This window comes from Capra hircus, chromosome 4 (genome assembly GCF_001704415.2).
Source record: "Capra hircus breed San Clemente chromosome 4, ASM170441v1, whole genome shotgun sequence".
Classification (NCBI taxonomy): Eukaryota; Metazoa; Chordata; class Mammalia; order Artiodactyla; family Bovidae; genus Capra; species Capra hircus.
This window is the reverse complement of record NC_030811.1, coordinates 33,725,744-33,744,767: the sequence shown is the minus strand read 5'-3', so window position 1 is coordinate 33,744,767 and position 19,024 is coordinate 33,725,744. Positions and strand designations below refer to the sequence as shown.

At 38.5% G+C, this 19,024-nt stretch overlaps 1 protein-coding gene across 4 annotated transcripts in view; it reads left to right on the top strand.

Annotated features, from left to right (window-relative positions):
* PTPRZ1 (protein tyrosine phosphatase, receptor type Z1) overlaps positions 1 to 19,024 on the top strand; it is a 201,209-nt gene that overhangs the window by 136,093 nt on the left and 46,092 nt on the right. For 2 of the 4 annotated variants that reach the window (XM_005679397.3, XM_005679396.3), the window contains exons 11-12: positions 8,940 to 8,986; positions 13,662 to 14,658. In XM_005679397.3, the coding sequence (XP_005679454.2) occupies positions 8,940 to 8,986; positions 13,662 to 14,658 (1,044 nt within the window). Of the gene's footprint in view, positions 1 to 8,939; positions 8,987 to 13,661; positions 17,242 to 19,024 lie in introns of all 4 variants that reach the window. The other 2 variants (XM_013963415.2, XM_005679395.3) reach the window with 1 other exon arrangement.

The following is a 19,024-nucleotide window of genomic DNA, read 5'->3' as shown; positions in this document are numbered from 1 at the left end:
TTATGAGCTGCCTCATGTCCTAGGTATAACCATCTTTCCTACTCTTCTTATTTAGCATTATTTTGCAAAATCAGGTTATTTTTAAATGGAATGTGAGCTGTTATTGAAAGGTGAGTATCAAATTAACTGACCATGGTTTCAGCTATACCATATGATGCTTTTCCATTGAGTGTCATCCCTCACTGAAGTCCCACATATTGATCCATTCCAAAAATGATATCTTTAGCAGTGTACCATTGACTATGTTGGCCAATATCACATGTGAATTAACTACATATGGTATATAAAAATCCCCCCTAGTCCTATTGTCTATTTTAGGTGATGAATTATATTAAAACCATTCATTTAATTTTACTGTCTTGGTTTAATTATACCACTCTAATTTCTGAACATAGTACAATTTTCCAGTCAAAAAAATAATTTTAGCTATTTATGTTTTGCATTTTCTAACTCTCCCTGAAGAAAGGAATGGCAACCCACTCCAGTATTCTTGCCTGAAGAATTCCATGGACAGAAGAGCCTGGCGGGCTACAGTCCATGGGATTGCAAAGAGTCTGACATGACTGAACAACTAACACTTCTAACTCTAGCCACTACACTAAAAGTTTAGACTTTTTGAATTTTTTCTTTCTTATTTTTAAGAAAGAAGCTTATTGCATATGGAATAACAGATCAAATGTCTATTATCTATAGATATAATTTCTGAGTGATCCTTTTAGAATGAATCTATATTGACACAAAATACAAAGTTCTTCTATCATTTGTAGCACTTTCACATTTGTACAAAATCGAAAGTATTATAACTTAATTTCTATTTATTCAAAGGATTGGAACACCATTGAACTAATGAGATGCTAGCTTGGACACATCACTTAATCTCCATGGATGTCTTAGTGCCTTAGAACATTTTGTACATTAATATGTTTTAGTAAAAGGTGGTATTTGATTTGATATTCTGGTATGATATTACTCTTAAAAATCAAGGGTTAAAATTTAGTTTATCCCTTAATTATTCCAGAAAGTTCTTTGTTGAAGACCAATTTATGCAAAGTTTCAGCTCTTCCTATTTTTATAAGGAAAATATTGGTTCTCTCCAGAACTCATTCTTTCTGATCAGGAAGACTACAATGGCATTTCAGTCCATATATTTTTAGTCCATTATTGAAATTATGTTATCTTAAATATTGGTTCTGTAGTAAATACATAGCAGTAAAAGTCTTGACAGCAGTACTGTCTTGTGGTTCAGTGTGATGGTTCCTACAAGATTTCTAAATTTTACGATTTATGTGGCTAATATAGATGTAAGTGTCTTTTGAGTTTGCTGTTTATTTCATGGGTTTTACTAGTACCATTTCATCCTATTAATCATGTTGTTTTATTACCTAATATTGTAATGTACCTTATTGACTTATTCTATTATTATTTTGGATAAGCTGTTTTCTAAAGACTGTACTATTTGTTGCTTCTGTTAAAAAGGAATGACAGAGGTGATGTATAATTGCCCTCATCTTTTCAGTCACAGATTTTAAATATTCTAATCAATATCTGTGAAGTAAAACTCAATCTTCCAAATTGTGCATTTAAAGTTGGATAATTTGATTAATTTATTGCTTATGCATTTTAATTACATTTGTTGTGTACAATAGCATCACCATAGATATTATAAATTGCTGTTTTAAAATTAATTTATAAACTCATGTTCAGAAAAGAATTTAAACCTTTTCTAGGTTAAACTAAAGTGGATATTCTTTTTAAAAACTTTTTCATTTGGTTGTAGTTATAATTATGCTTATTTCTGTAATATACATCTAATTATTATATAGTTGTCAATTCAGGTCAGTCGCTCAGTCGTGTCCAACTCTTTGCAACCCCATGAATCGCAGCACACCAGGCCTCCCTGTCCATCACCAACTGCCGGAGTTTACCCAAACTCATCTCCATCGGTGATGCCATCCAGCCATCTCATCCTCTGTCGTCCCCTTCTCCTCCTGCCCCCAATCCCTCCCAGCATCAGGGTCTTTTCCAGTGAGTCAACTCTTTGCATGAGGTGGCCAAAGTACTGGAGTTTCAGCTTCAGCATCAGTCCTTCCAATGAACCCCCAGGACTGATCTCCTTTAGGATGGACTGGTTGGATCTCCTTGCAGTCCAAGGGACTCCCAAAAGTCTGCTCCAACACCACAGTTCAAAAGCATCAATTCCTCGGCACTCAGCTTTCTTCACAGTCCAACTCTCACATCCATACATGACCACTGGAAAAACCATAGCCTTGACTAGACGGACCTTTGTTGGCAAAGTAATGTCTCTGCTTTTAAATATGCTATCTAGGTTGGTCATAACTTTCCTTCCAAGGAATAAGCATCTTTTAATTTCATGGCTGCAGTCACCATCTACAGTGATTTTGGAGCCCCCCAAAATAAAATCTGACACTGTTTCCACTGTTTCCCCATCTATTTCCCATGAAATGATGGGAGCTAGATGCCATTATCTTAGTTTTCTGAGTGTTGAGCTTTAAGCCAACTTTTTCACTCTCTTCTTTCACTTTCAACAAGAGGCTTTTTAGTTCCTCTTCACTTTCTGCCATAAGGGTGGTGTCATCTGCATATCTGAGGTTATTGATATTTCTCCTGGCAATCTTGATTCCAGCTTGTGCTTCTTCCAGCCCAGCGTTTCTCATGATGTACTCTGCATAGAAGTTAAATAAGCAAGGCGACAATACACAGCCTTGACGTACTCCTTTTCCTATTTGAAACCAGTCTGTTGTTCCATGTCCAGTTCTAACTGTTGCTTCCTGACCTGCTATAGGTTTCTCAAGAGGCATGTCAGGTGGTCTGGTATTCCCATCTCTTTCAGAATTTTCCTCAGTTTATTGTGATCCACAGTCAAAGGCTTTGGCATAGTCAATAAAGCAGAAATAGATGTTTTTCTGCAACTCTCTTGCTTTTTCCATGATCCAGCGGATGTTGGCAGTTTGATCTCTGGTTCCTCTGCCTTTTCTAAAACCAGCTTGAACATCTGGAAGTTCACGGTTCACGAACTGCTGAAGCCTGGCTTGGAGAATTTTGAGCATTACTTTACTAGTGTGTGAGATGAGTGCAATTGTGTGGTAGTTTGAACATTCTTTGGCATTGCCTTTCTTTGGGATTGGAATGAAAACTGACCTTTTCCAGTCCTGTGGTCACTGCTGAGTTTTCTAAATGTGCTGTCCTATTGAGTGCAGCACTTTCATAGCATCATCTTTTAGGATTTGAAATAGCTCAGCTGGAATTCCATCACCTCCACTAGCTTTGTTCGTAGTGATGCTTTCCAAGGCCCACTTGACTTCATATTCCAGGATGTCTGACTCTAGGTGAGTGATCACACCATTGTGATTATCTGGGTCGTATTAAGACCAGATAAAAAAGATCTTACTATAAGATCTTTTTTGTACAGTTTTTCTGTGTATTCTTGCCACTTCTTCTTAATATCTTCTGCTTCTGTTGAGTCCATACAATTTCTGTCCTTCATCGATCCCATCTTTGCATGAAATGTTCCCTTGGTATCTCTAATTTTTTTTTTTAATGGATTAATTCACTTTATTTTTTTTTAATTTTTTTTTTATTTTTTATTTTTTTAATTTTAAAATCTTTAATTCTTACATGCGTTCCCAAACATGAACCCCCCTCCCACCTCCCTCCCCATTAACATCTCTCTGGGTCATCCCCATGCACCAGCCCCAAGCATGCTGTATCCTGCGTCAGACATAGACTGGCGATTCGATTCTTACATGATAGTATACATGTTAGAATGCCATTCTCCCAAATCATCCCACCCTCTCCCTCTCCCTCTGAGTCCAAAAGTCCGTTATACACATCTGTGTCTTTTTTGCTGTCTTGCATACAGGGTCGTCATTGCCATCTTTCTAAATTCCATATATATGTGTTAGTATACTATATTGGTGTTTTTCTTTCTGGCTTACTTCACTCTGTATGATCGGCTCCAGTTTCACCCATCTCATCAGAACTGATTCAAATGAATTCTTTTTAACAGCTGAGTAATACTCCATTGTGTATATGTACCACAGCTTTCTTATCCATTCATCTGCTGATGGACATCTAGGTTGTTTCCACGTCCTGGCTATTATAAACAGTGCTGCGATGAATATTGGGGTACATGTGTCTCTTTCAGTTCTGGTTTCCTCGGTGTGTATGCCCAGCAGTGGGATTGCTGGATCATAAGGTAGTTCTATTTGCAATTTTGTAAGGGATCTCCACACTGTTCTCCATAGTGGCTGTACTAGTTTGCATTCCCACCAACAGTGTAGGAGGGTTCCCTTTTCTCCACACCCTCTCCAGCATTTATTGCTTGCAGATTTTTGGATCGCAGCCATTCTGACTGGTGTGAAGTGGGTATCTTTAATTTTCTTGACAAGATCTCTAGTCTTTCCCATTCTGTTGTTTTCCTCTATTTCTTTGCATTGATCGCTAAAGAAGGCTTTCTTATCTCTCCTTTCTATTCTTTGGAACTCTGCATTCAGATGCTTATATCTTTCCTTTTCTCCTTTGCTTTTTGCTTCTTTTCTTCTCACAGCTATTTGTAAGGCCTCCTCAGACAGCCGTTTTGCTTTTTTGCATTCCCTGGTAGCTCAGACGGTAAAGCATCTGCCTACAATGTGGGTTACCCAGGTTCAGTCCCTGGGTCGGCAAGATCTCCTGGAGAAGGAAAGAGTAACCCACTCCAGTATTCTTGCCTGGAAAATCCTATGGACCGAGAAGCCTGGTAGGCTACAGGCCATGAGGTCACAAAGAGTCGGACGCAACTGAGCAACTTCACTTTCACTTTCACATAGTTATAGAAGACATTATTTGAGTACATGTCTTAGAGTCTTGATAATCATATGTATTAAATTTAAATACGTGGTGAATTAGATCAATGCATTTTCCTGTTTTGTGTCCTTTTTATTTGTATAACAACTGTCTTTGTTAAATCACTATACATTGTCCTTGTTCAGCCTGTACCATACTACACTACAGGTACTGTTACATAATGATATTTAAAAATCACCCTTTAAAAAGATTGCAGTTTACAATGCTTTTGCCTTTTCGCACTGTGAAACTTGGCTTAAAACCTTTGAAGAATTAAATGAGCCTTGCTTGCCTACCTACATCAGTGTTGCTATTTTGTTTTGTGGAATGTTGAGTAACATGTGTGAGTAACATGCTCTTTTAGAAAATCTAACAAAACCAGAATGACCCGTAGGTTTTATTCTGTTATCCCGTAAATGTGAATTTTAAGTGTTCAGTCAAAAAAATATATTGACAATCTTCACTACTGGACTGTTTTTGCAACCTTCTTGGAGTCTGTTTTGATGAAGTGAGAAGATTCTGTAAACCCCAGTAGTTCCTGAGTCAGACTGGTGACCACTAAAACATTAGTTATTATTTGCAAGGAAGCAGCAGACCAAAGGACTTCCCAGGTGGCTCAGTGGTAAAGAATCCACCTGCAATGGCAGGAGACAAGGATTCAATCTCTGTATCAGAAAGATCCTTTGGAGAAGGAAATGGAAACCCACTCTAGTATCTTGCCTGGAGAATTCCATGGATAGTGAAGCCTGGTGGGCTATAGTCCATGAGGTCGCAAATAGTCAGATACGACTTAGCAACTTAACAATAACAACAACAGCAGGCCAGTGGGGACCCATCCTGAGACCTTCATCAGTCAGCAGTTAGACCTTGAGTGCTATGAACTCTCAGACCCAGGAATATTCTCCCAGGCTCAGATTCTCCAGGGAGTTAGAAGCAATCTTTTAAAATTATTTTATTTCAAAATTGTGCTGAGGAGTCTCAGCAGAAGACTTCTGGGTTGTTTTGGGCAGGGCTCTTTAAGTATTCCTGGACAACGCCAGTATTTCAGTCAATTCAAATGATCTGAGTCTAGTAGGAAATCATAAGGAAGATCTTTCAAAGTGGGTTTTTACATACCAACATGAAGGCATCCAAACCTAATTCACCCATGTGTGTGCTATGAAATAAAAAGAGATCAAAGGGCTTCTTGGACCTGTAGATTCTGCTCCTAGGGCCTGAGGGGGCCTAAAGGAAACTTTTTACTTCTTATTGCAGTAAACAGCAAAGCCAGTTACAGTAGAACTCGCTGATCCCAGTACTCATAGACAGTATGATTAAGTAGAATTATGTATTTTAGCTTAATAGGGATTATAATCTATATAGTTAAGTTATGCTCTGATTAAAGGATAACAATTAATCAAATGTAGTACACACAGTACTGAAAGAAAAAATTTGTCCTTAATATGATAATTATATACATTCCACCCCAACCCTGACAATTAATAAGAGAATCAGCTTTGGTCATTACAATTGTGTTAAGTTAAATGAAGTTAGGCCATTTTTTAAAAACACCTCTGTAAGCATGTTGAAGAGAATGGACTCCATTGAGATGTTTTTCTGTAGCTTCTTAACAGAATAAAATCTAAAGTATAATATGTATGTGTATATATATATATGTATATATATATCTCAAAATAAGTATTTGACTATGATTTACCCTTATTAATAATAAAGTATTTTAAAAGTACATGAAAAGCTGTGACTCCATATAAAAATATTTTTAATAAAATTATGTATTGTCCCATATGCTGAAATTGGAGATTTTTACATGCATGAACTTCTCTAATTGTAGTTTTTAGAAAATCATATTAAAGGTTCTTTTTATTTCTCTCTCGCAGTTAAGTTGAATCGCATTTTTAAATTCACATTATATTGGTTTCCTTGAAGGTTATAGAGACAAAGTTGTATCAGACTATTGAAATCATTTTAATTTTAAAAAGTAAAGACTAAATAACATGAAAAACAGGGTGAGTAAAGGGTTTCACAGTGACAAAAATAGAAAAAGGAGAACACTAAAGATCCAAGTGAAAGCTGTCAGATTCTTTCATGGTTAGTTTTAACAAGAAAATAATAATAATTAAGAGTTAAAATTTAAGATATGCCTGTTTACAGTGACTATTTTCATTTTTATAGCACCAAAAATTGTACAGGGTAAGTAACTTAAAAATACTTAACTAGTCAGTATTAATTTTATCTAAAACCTCATGGGGGCTGGGCTTCTATATTTTACTTGAATTCTCTTCTAAATAAAATTCAAACATATTACTGTATTTTATAGTTTTACATTTCTTAGTACCTAGAATTTTTTCATGAAAATAAACCCAATACAGTTTATATGATAAAGCAGGCCTGGATTTGGTAAATACGTAATGTTAGTTCATTTATGCCTTTGAAAATTCTATAGAACATGCATTTCTTTTGAAGATCTACAGAGGCATAAAAAAAATAGAACATAAACAGCTTTAGGATAGTGAAAAGCATAAACTTTGGAGATGGGATAGATTCTCTAAAATAATAAGAATAAGAAGGGTATCTTTGTAATAATGCTCAAGCCCTAATAGTTACCCTGTCTTCTGTCTCCCTGATGCAGCTTGGATGAAGAGTGAGGACAAGTGGTCCTCAGGCCCATTGGTAACTTGGCAGAGGGCCTAGATTCCTTGTTGGAGAGAGAGAACTATTAGTAGCTCCTCATCTTTTCTAACATTTCCTGATGAGTCTTGTTTTAGGATTGAGCTATCCTTAGACTGGTCTTCCCTGGTAGTTCAGCTGGTGAAGAATCCGCCTGCAGTGCCGGAGACCCTGGTTCGATTCCTGGATCTGGAAGATCCCCTGGAGAAGGGATAGGCTACCCACTCCAGTATTCATGGGCTTCCCTGGTGGCTCAGATGATAAAGAATCCACCTATAGTGTGGGAGACCTGGGTTTGATCCCTGGGTTTGATCCCTGGCTTGAGAATATCCCCCTGGAGGAGGGCATGGCAACCCAGTCCAGTATTCTTGCCTGGAGAATCTCCATGGACAGGCTACAGTCCATGGGGTTGCAAAGAGTCAGACACAACTGAGCGACTAAGCACGGCACAGCAATATGAAATATGCTGATTGTGTCCACTTGGGAAAGTCAAACTTAAATGATCCTGGTCCTTACATTCCTTTCATAAGCAGTATTAGTTGAGTATCCCTAGGAAGAAGTCATGGGAATCACTCTGGTCTGTCCTTCCTGCTGCCAATCCAGGCTGGACCTGCTAGAAATTCTCGCTTTTACCTGGGGCAGCACCCTGTGTGCAAATATGTATGAGCCCAAATCTGAAGAGTAAAAAGCACTATTTGGGACTTCCCTGGTGGGGCAGTAGTTAAGAATTTTCCTGCCAATCCAGGGAATGTGGGTTTGATCTCTGGTCTGGGAAGATTCCACATGCTTCTGAGCAAAATCCATGTGTAATAACTACCAAGTCCATGTTCTAGAGCCCATGCTCTGCAACAAGAGACGTCCATGCAGCGCAACTATAGAGTAGCCTCTGCTCACCACAACTAGGGAAAGCCCCTCACGCAGCAACTGAAGACCCTGCACAGCCAAAAATTAATTAATTAAAAAAAAATAACTATTTGCCCTTCAATCAGAAGAAGACCTTAAGGAATAAGTAGTTGAATAAGAATATCTGTCACTTATCTCCTGGCATTTTCCCAGTTATGCTTTTATCAGCAGTAAGTCTGCACCAATAAAAAATTACCTGGGTTTCTTTGCACCCAGTAATATCAGTCTCACTGTCTTCTTTCCCCTTCTTAGTTTCAATCACAGTTGGGGTGAAAATAGGGAAAGGAATTGGTGTGGAGGATAGAGATCAATGTTTTGAGTGCACTTTCCCATACGTTTACATAGTGCTGTGTTATGTAATGTTCAGTAGTCTTGAAAACTGAAATTTGAAATTTTCTTTGAGCAATTCTGTATTTTCCAAGCTAACAGTATTATTTTTTCCTTTTCTCTCTTTCCATACAAAAGTAGACCAATAAGGCTGAAATAGTTGAATAAAAATGTTAATAATTTTGTTTTTAATTTTGTAGAACTTGACCTCTTTCCCGAATTAATTGGAACTGAAGAAATAATCAAGGTATCATAGCTATTTTTTATTCAAGTGCTTAAACATTAAAAAGTCTATTTTGAATTATTGGTTAGGTTTCAGATGTTGCATTAATAAAAAGTTCGTGTTGCATGCATGATTCATTGTTTGTAGGATTAGTTGCTGAACTTTGTAGATTAATGTATAATTAATAACATGAGTTTTATGAAGAAGTTGGAAGACACTTTAATTGGCATAGTTTTTAAAAAGAGATAGGAAAGGTTTGTTGATAATTAGAAAAATGACGAACTTTAAAAATAATGATAGCTATGAACTGTAGTTGCAAATTGGAACTTTTTCATTTTCTAAATGTTTCTAACGAACTAAAGTAATATTTAAGCAATTCATAATATTGCTACAGCTTATTTTTGACTAACTTAACCAGTGATAGATAGATTGATAATAAATATGAACCAGAATATAAAGTGTATATATTCTTTTGCCCATTTAATTTGATTATTTTTGTTTGGACTACGCATATTATAAAGTCTGTTGCCAGCACAAGATCCTTTAAGGATATTTATAAATTTATAAATTTTAACATTGTCTTAATTTTTGAAATAGAGAGAAAATGACTGTTTATATCTTATATTTCATCTTAAGCCCAAATATGCTATTCATCAGAACAGAGATAATATGTAAAATCCAGGTTTTCTATTGTTAATGGTGGTAAGAATGTGTCCATTAGTACATACATGTGTATGAGCTGATAACTTGTGAAAACAAATATTCTTATCTAGCAGTAAATAGTGGTTAGGTTGTGTTTTCACATGAACCATTACCTCAGTGATTTTTTATCTTATGGCCATTCTCTCTTACAAAGGACTATTTTAGCAAAATAAGCAGTCCACATTTCATCAAGAGCTCACAACAGAATTCAGCTAAGCATATCTCTGAGTGTGTGTGATGTGTGTCAAACACCCTTCCAATTGTAGACTGCAGACTTGTGTCCTCACATGGTGGAGAAGAGCAGAAGAAGCAACCCCTCATGACTCAATATAAAGGCACTAATCCCATTCATGAGGCTTCCACCTATGACCTCATTTAATACTAATGACTCCCAAAGGCCCCAATTCCTAAGACTGTCACTTTGAAAGGGTAGGGTTTCAGCATGTGAATTTAGAGGGGACACAAACAGTTCACAACACTATTCATGATCATCGATTCATGCAGGAATGAATGATAGAAGTTGGCAAACACCTGGATTGTACCGGTAATGGTTTTAAGCCTGAATATTGGTTTCCCTGGTGGCTCAGTGGTAAAGAATATGCCTTCCAATGCAAGGGATGCAGGTTCAATCCCTGAGTTGGGAAAATGCCCTGGAGAGGGAAATGGCAACCCACCCCAGTATTCTTGTCTGGGCAATCCCATGGACAGAGGAGCCTGACAGGTTACAGTCCATGGTGTCACAAGAGTCAGACATGACTGAGCAACTAGACAACAACAACAACGTGGAAATGAATAGTTTGGGGAATATTCTTCAAGTTTTCTTCCAATAGGAATGCCTGACTTTGAAAGACAAAGTATCTCCAGCACAATCAAGGCTTTTCAATAAAAAATTTTAATAGGTATCATAAAGGATAACAGGTGTGATCCATATCAAAACCATAGAGGAGGAAAGATTCAAGCAGTGTCCATTAAAATATCTGTATTTTCGTGTATGTATAAAGTAATCATAGAATATGGATCGTATGTTCTTGAAATGTTGACATGAGATAGTATGACCCCATAGAGATGTACAAGACTTAGTTGGGTGGATTAATGAAAGGTCCATCACCTTCATCAGATTCTAAGAATCTCACAGTGATGAAAGAGAAATTTGTGTTTCATGTGTGTATAGTTTTTATTCCCCAAAAATGTAACAGAATAAAGCGTGACTGGCATTATGTTTTAAGAACAATGTTATAGAAGTCTACATAGCTTATGGTAGGAGGATGATAAAGGAGGTTTGTGTGGGATAATAAGCAAAGAGGAAGAGAAGCAATGTTATGTGGAATTTGAAAGAAATTGTCAGATCAGGGACTTCTAGTCTCTGGTGGTCCACTGGTTGAGACTCCGCACTTCCAATGCAGGGGGCATGGATTCAATTCCTGGCCAAGGAACTAAGATCCCACATGCTACACAATGAAGCAAAAAGAAAAAAAAGAAAAAACTTAGCAAAAAATAAAAGTTCTAAAGAAAAGAAATTGTCAGAGGATATAGAGAAGATAGATGACATGTGTTTTGGGAACTTTACTGTGAAGACATGGAGAGAGGTAAAATGAATACTAGTCATTGAATTAGAGATTTTCCATTATGCTCCTTTTAAATAGGAGAGATCTGGGTTTGAGCTGGTAAGAATGATCCATTAAGAAAGCAAAGTTGAAAGTACAAAGTGGAGGGAAATAGTTGTGTTCAATTCTTGAGAGGATGATAGAGAATGGATTAGAACACAAATGCAGAAATTAGAGAGGAAGTAGAACAACAGCTCTGTTACAACAGGATGAGAAGAGCGGAGATGGATTTGGTTGGTCCTGGTGGGTTTTGATGTTTTAATGCTAGGAAGAGCTGAGTTTTTGTCTGGTGGCTTCTACTGCCTCTATAATCAGGAAAACCATCTGCTGAGAATGAGGAGAGAAGAAAATAGAGGTTTGAATAGAGCAGAGTGAAGTTTAAAAGTCTTGGTAGAGAGTAAGAGTGTGGCGTGATACCAGAAACTGGCAAGTATCCAGATTTACAAAAGTGAGAAAGAATTCAGAAACAGTTAACACTGATCCTCACCAAAACTGTGTATCAGATTATAAAGCAAATGTTTGTAAGCACGTCTAAGGAAAGAAGAGTGTTTTCCACCAAGAGTGAGTCAAGGCAAACTGTTCTTATTTCCTTGTGCGTGAAGATCTGGGGCTTGAAGATGAGAGGAATATTTATTCAGAAAATTATGTGGTAAAATCTCCTAGTTGTCCTTGTGAACATGGCATCAATCAGAATGCAAAATTTTATCAAGAAATACCACTAGGGAGGAAATGGATCTGGGGAATCTAAGAGAATATCCATTTTAGCATTAATACAATCCAGAGCATTAACGCTGACTCACTTCTAAGGGTTGTCTCATATGCCTTAAGATTAAAAAAAAAAAAAAAAACTTTAAACCAACTGAATAATTAAGCTCTAGATAACAATGCAGTCATTAAGCTTGAAATGTTGTGTTTCATACGTGTAGCTTTCCGTGTGTCTGAGACAAAAGCTCATGAGCACACATGGCTTAAGATTCAGATTCTTTCTACTGATATTGGTCAGGTTCTCACTGACCAATTTGTACTTGGTAATTTTTTTCTTTTTTCAAGGAGCGTGACCTTAAAAGATCTAATAGATGACAGTGCTACCAAACTGACAGATTCATGTCCCATGTGAACAAAAAATATCATATCTTAATATGTTTGGCAATTCAGTGTTTTAAACATATGATTAGACATATTATAATATATACAGTTTTTATAAAAAGAAACCTTGGGTTTTGGATAACCTCTAGCCAGATCACTCCTGGGCCATCATAGTAACTAAGTGCTCATGAGAGACTGGGTCACCTGAATGGTATTTCTAAAGGAAACACAAAATTAAATGACTAGAACTAGGACCATATTTTGACCAGTTGTTAAAAATATCTGCCTAGGTTTAAGATGAACTCCTAGGGAAAAGTATTTAAAACAAAAACAAACAAAACCAAAAACCTCTTCCAGTCTTAAACTTTCCTGTTAGAATAGCTTTAAAATTGTGATGTATTCTGAATACATACAAATAGTCTGAATATACAACTACTTTGATTTTGAAATAAGATGTTTTATTGCCATTTTACATTACTAGAAGCTAATTATTATTTAGCTTGTTGCCAGATGAACTGAACAGAGAAATATAAACACAAGAAAATAAAATGTTAAATAACACTCTTAGTAAGTAAATACCACTACATTGTGTCTTCAGAGCTGTGATATCTATTAATTACTTCCGTAAAGTAAATAAAAAGCAGCCATAAATAAGATATTTTCGTTGAGTTTAATTACTGTCCTTCATGGCACCCCACTCCAATACTCTTGCCTGGAAAGTCCCATGGATGGAGGAGCCTGGTGGGCTGCAGTTCATGGGGTCGCAAAGAGTCAGACAGGACTGAGCGACTTCACATTCACTTTTCACTTTCATGCATTGGAGAAGGAAATGGTAACCCACTCCCGTGTTCTTGCCTGGAGAATCCCAGGAATGGGGGGAGCCTGGTGGGCTGCCGTCTGTGGGGTCACACAGAATCGGGCAGGACTGAAGCGACTTAGCAAGGGTAGATAATATTGGTTACAAGATAGAGGCGTGTCTTCTGGGGCGGGGGGGGGGGGGGGGGGGTTGCTTTATGAGAAGTTTCCAAAATCCCACAAGTGAAGAATCACAGTATAATGCAGTTTAAGATATTATTAAGGTTTCATGGAAAAGGAAATGGCAACCCACTCCAATATTCTTGCCTGGAAAAGTCCATGGACAGAGGAGCCTGGAGGGCTGCAGTCCATGGGGTTACATAACTGAGCACGCATACATGAGAAGGGTGGAAGGAGATGGGTTGGTAGCAATAAACTGGTAGAACTAAAAAAAAAAAATCATTTTTCTCTAATTTTCTTATATCCCATTAAATCTTACTTGCTTTTCAAAGGAAGAAGAAGAGGGAAAGGACATGGAAGGAGACACTCTTGTGAATCCTGGTAGAGACGGTGCCACAAACCAGATTAGGAGAAAGGAACCCCAGATTCCTACCACAACAAATTACAACCGAGTGGGGACCAAATACAACGAGGCTAAGACTAACCGCTCCCCAGCAAGAGGAAGCGAGTTCTCTGGAAAGAGTGATATTCCCAACACACCTTCAGATTCCACTTCCCAGCCAGTCCCTGAATTAGACCCAGGAAAAGACGTTCCTTCGACTTCACAGACTGTGACCCAGCCTCCCCCTCTCACTCTGGCAGGCACTTCAGCCTCTTCAAGTGACGGCTCTAAAACCATTCTCCGATTTCCACAGATGAACTTGTCCGGGACGGTGGAATATTCAGATACAGTTTCTACGACGGAGTCGCAAGAGGTATCTACTGATATCAGTGAGGAAGAGAGTTTATTGACCAGTTTCAAGCTCGATCCCGGAGCCGATGATTCTTCCGGCTCCAGTCCCGCAACTTCCGCTGTGCCATTCGTCTCCGATAACACTCCCCATGGCGATGTATTTCCTTCAGAAAACCCAGAGGTCGTCACATACGATGTCTTTATCCCAGAATCTGCGAGAAATGCTTCAGAAGATTCAGCCTCCTCAGGTTCGGAAGAATCTCTCAAGGATCCTTCCGTTGATGGAAATGTGTGGTTTCCTAGTACGACAGACGTGACGACACTGCCCGAGGTCGGGTCAGGTAGAGAGAGCCTTCTCCAGACTAATTACACCGACGTGGATAGTGACGAATCTGAGAAGACAACAGAATCCTCTCCTCCAGGCCCACTGCTGTCACAGGGTCCCTCGGTCTCAGATGTGCGGATGCCGCAGTATTCTACCTTTGCGTACTTCCCCACTGAGGTGACACCTCACGCTTTTACTCCGTCCTCCGGACACCATTCGGTCCCCACCGTCAACGTGGTACACGCGCAGACAACTCAACCAGTGTACAATGGTGAGGCACCTCTCCAACCTTCCTACAGTAGTGAAGTCTTTCCTCTAGTCACCCCCTTGTTGCTTGACAACCAGACCCTCAACACTACCCCTGCTGCTTCAAGTAGTGATTGGGCCTTGCATGCTACACCTGTATTTCCCAGTGTCGGTGTGTCATTCGAATCCATCCTGTCTTCCTATGATGGCGCGCCTTTGCTCCCATTTTCCTCCGCTTCCTCCAGTAGTGAATTGCTTCACCGTGTGTATACGATCTCTCAGATCCTTCCGCAAGTTACTGCAGCTCTTGAGAGCGATCAGGGGTCCCTGCATGTTTCTCTGCCAGTGGCTGGGGGTGATTTGCTATTAGAGCCCAGCCTTGCTCCGTATTCTGATGCCATGCCGCATCAGATCACTACGCGTGCTGCTTCGGAGACCTTGGAATTTGGTGCTAGCAAGCCTGCTGTTCTTTATCAAACGCTTGTGTTTTCTCCAGCTGAAGCATCCAGCAGTGATGTCCTGATGCATGCACGTTCTTCAGGGCCTGAACCTTCTTATGCCTTAACTAATGAGGAGGGCTCCCAACACCTCTTCAGGGTTTCTGACAGTTCTGCGGTACCTGGGCGTGATTCTGTTCAGGGTTCCTTATCTAGCAGCCCTAGTCACCACCTACCGATGCCCGAGTCTCCCTTAGTAACCCCAAGCGCATCATTGCTGCAGCCCACTCAGGGCCTCTCTGGTGACGGGGAGTGGTCTGGAGCCTCCTCTGATAGTGAATTTTTTGTGCCTGACACAGACGGTCTGACAGCCCTTAACATGTCTTCACCCGTTTCTGTAGCTGAATTTACATATCCAACCTCTATGTCTGGTGATGATAACAAGCTACTTTCTAAAAGTGACAGAATATACGGAGAGGAGACAGAACGGCACATTTCTTCTTTCAGTGACTTGGTTTACCCCTCTGAAAGCACAGTCATGCCTGACCTGTATAATCGTGTAAATACACTGAATGCCTCTTTACAAGAATCCTCTGCCTCCACTTCTAGCCCAGAGGGCGTCCTCCCAGAGCTTCCTGCTTTTACTGCCACTAAGGTTTACGATCATGAGATTAGTCAAATTCCAGAAAATAACTTTCTGGTTCAGTCTTCACACGCTGTATCTCAAGCATTTGGTGACACTTCGCTTAAACCTGCGCTTAGTGCACACTCAGAGCCAGCATCCTCTGACCCTACTTCTAGTGAAACGTTATCTCCTTCAACTCAGCTCTTAGTTTATGAGCCCTCAGCTTCTTTTAATACTGAAGTATTGCTGCAACCTTCCTTTCAGGTTTCTGGTGTTGATTTGTTGCTTAAAACTGCTCTGCCAGCTGTGCCTAGTGACCCAATAGTGGTTGAAACCCCCAAGGTTGATCACATTAGATCTACAGTACCACATCTCATGGCATCAAATGCCGCTTCAAGGGAAAATACGCTGCACTCTCCATCTGTACCAATCTCTGATGTATCACCTACCCCTAATACGCATGCTGCTTCACTTCAAGTTTTAACCATTTCTTATGCAAGTGAGAAATATTCTGAACCACTTTTGCATAAAAGTGTAAGTTACCACCAAACGGTACCTTCGTTGTACAGTAATGATGAGTTGTTCCAAACTGCCAGTTTGGAGCTTAATCAGGCCTTTCCTCCAGAAGGAAGGCATGCATATGCTACTCCTGTTTTATCAGTTGCACCACCAGATACGCTTATAAATAAGCTTGTTTATTCTGATGAAGTCTTCACCTCCACCAAGGGCCCTGTCACCGATGAGGTATTGGCTGGTATTCCTACAGTTGTTTCTGATCCAGTTGTAACTGCTGATCCTTCTGTCCCTTTAGGAAATGTGTATGTTTCCATTTCAGCCATTTCTCCCAACAAGGACGGTTCTGTAACCACAACCAAGTTGCTGTTTCCTTCCAGAACAACTTCTGAGCCAATTCAAAGTGCCCGATCTGATGCCAGTTTGGTGGGTGGTGGTGATGATGGTGATATTGATGATTACGGTGATGATGATTATGATGACAGAGATAAAGATGGCTTATCCATCAACAGGTGTATGTCATGCTTCTCCTATAGAGAATCACAGGAAAAGGTGATGAATGACTCAGACACGCAGCAGAACAGTTCTGTGGATCAGAATAACGCAATCTCATATGCACTATCTCAGAATTCTGAAGAAGGAAATAAAATCACAGGTGTCATATCAGACGATCAGACTGATATGGAAAGAAGTCCTGATAAATCACCACCAACAGATGTGCCACCCCAGAAGCGCAATGATGGAAAACAGGAAAATGATGTTCAGACTCACAATGCCCTGCTTCCTTTCAGTCCAGAATCTAAAGCTTGGGCAGTTCTTACAAGTGATGAAGAGAGTGGATCAGGGCAAGGTGCCTCAGATAGCCTTAATGATAATGAGACTTCCACAGATTTCAGTTTTCCTGATATTAATGAAAAAGATGGTGATGGGGTACTGGAAACAGGTGACTCAGAAATAACTCCTGGATCCCCACAGTCCTCAACACCGACTATTACTAGCAGGCATTCAGAAGTGTTCAACATTTCAGAGGCAGGTTAGTTATGGATCCAAGGGATAGATTGAGGTGTGATGGCTTTCTGCCTCAAAATAAAAAGAAAGAAAAATCTTGGAAAGAGGTATTTGGTAAAATGGCCATCATTTTTAAAAGTCAGGATATTTATAAATCAATTTACAGGTTTTAAAATTTGATTTTTTTCATTATTTCAAAGAAATACTGAATGTGTTTTCATCCTTAGATTAACTCTCTCCAAAACAGATGATTTCAATTTTTTCATATTCCACAAGATGCCTGTTACATGTGAGAGCAATTATGTGTACATGATACATTTTTAGTGCACTGCTTTTTAAATAATAGATTGGAGTGTATTTGGGGTGATTTTAGTTTTAATATTTATGCATATTCTAAATTACATTGCCAACTAAATATATCGAATTACAAACTCTGATATAATGTGACATATGTGTCTCTCTCTGACCAACCCAGTGGAAAGAAAATAGATATTTTGGACATCCACATCAGATTGGGGGCTTTAGAAAAAAGTTCTATTGCTAAGTTTTGAAAGTTTAATGGTAAGATTTTTTTTTAAGATTTAATTTTTTAAGAACGTCTCTTTGATTACCTTAACATTGCCTAAAGAGGGCAGTGTGAACTAACAAAATGCCTTCTACTTTCTGCTTGTTACATACCTTTCTAAGAAGTTAGATAATGGCCATTAATATGCATAATATGTATAGGTATTGTATGACAAGGTGTACAACACAAGAACATTTTCTGTACAAATGCATTTCATTTGTTAATGTATTTTATGCAAACTAATTTATAGCCAGATGTTTCTTTCAGCAGATTGCTTGCAGCATATATAATACAGATGTTTGCTTTAGATGCCGGGCGGTGGAGGGTGGGGGGAAGTGCGGAAAGGGGAAATTCAATGCCATTAAGAATATGTAGGGGAGCCTGGTGGGCTGCCATCTATGGGGTCACACAGAGTCGGACATGACTGAAGTGACTTAGCAGCAGCAGCAGCAAGAATATGAAATACTAGATAATTTCATTGCCTTGATCTTAAGTTTTATAATTTGCTTTTACTACATTTTAAGGCATTTTTTAAAAATGAACAATGAAAGATATTTAAATCTCAACAGTGAGTCAAAAAATAAAGTAACATCTTGCACTCTTATTATTGTGTAAAAGTAGGTATTTAAAATCCAGAACATAGATACCAATCTTATTAGGATAGTTTTCCTCTTTGTTATTTCCTTTTCTTGAATGAGTTATGTACTTTTCCTTCAGTGCAGCAGCAATTAAAAGCATGTACATTTTGATAGAGAAGTTTTTCTACATTCTGATTTGATACCTACTCAACATTGCATTCCAGTTTTCAACACTTAAACTCTGTTATGTGAAAATAAGTTATGAATTCATGGGTCACCATATTCATTAGTATCTTCTTATATATGGATTGTTATCTGGCTTCAACGATAGTTTTCTTGGTTTTTTCGTTTTTATTAGATTGATTTAAAAAGAAAACATCAGGAATGCATCCATTTTTCTATCTTACTTTATAGTGACATCATCTATATGTTATTGCTAGATTATTCTGTTATGGAAAGACTATATACTGTAAAATGTCAAACCTGAAATTGCTAAAATTACTGCATTTTCTCTTCAATGCACTAGATTTATTTAATTTGAGGATGTTTTCCTACTGATGAGAAAACGATATGAACATAACATCTAACAGCATCAAGTAATGTAATTGATGACATAAGTAAGATCATATAGGGGAAAATTCTTGCCTGTTTTTCAAACATATCTA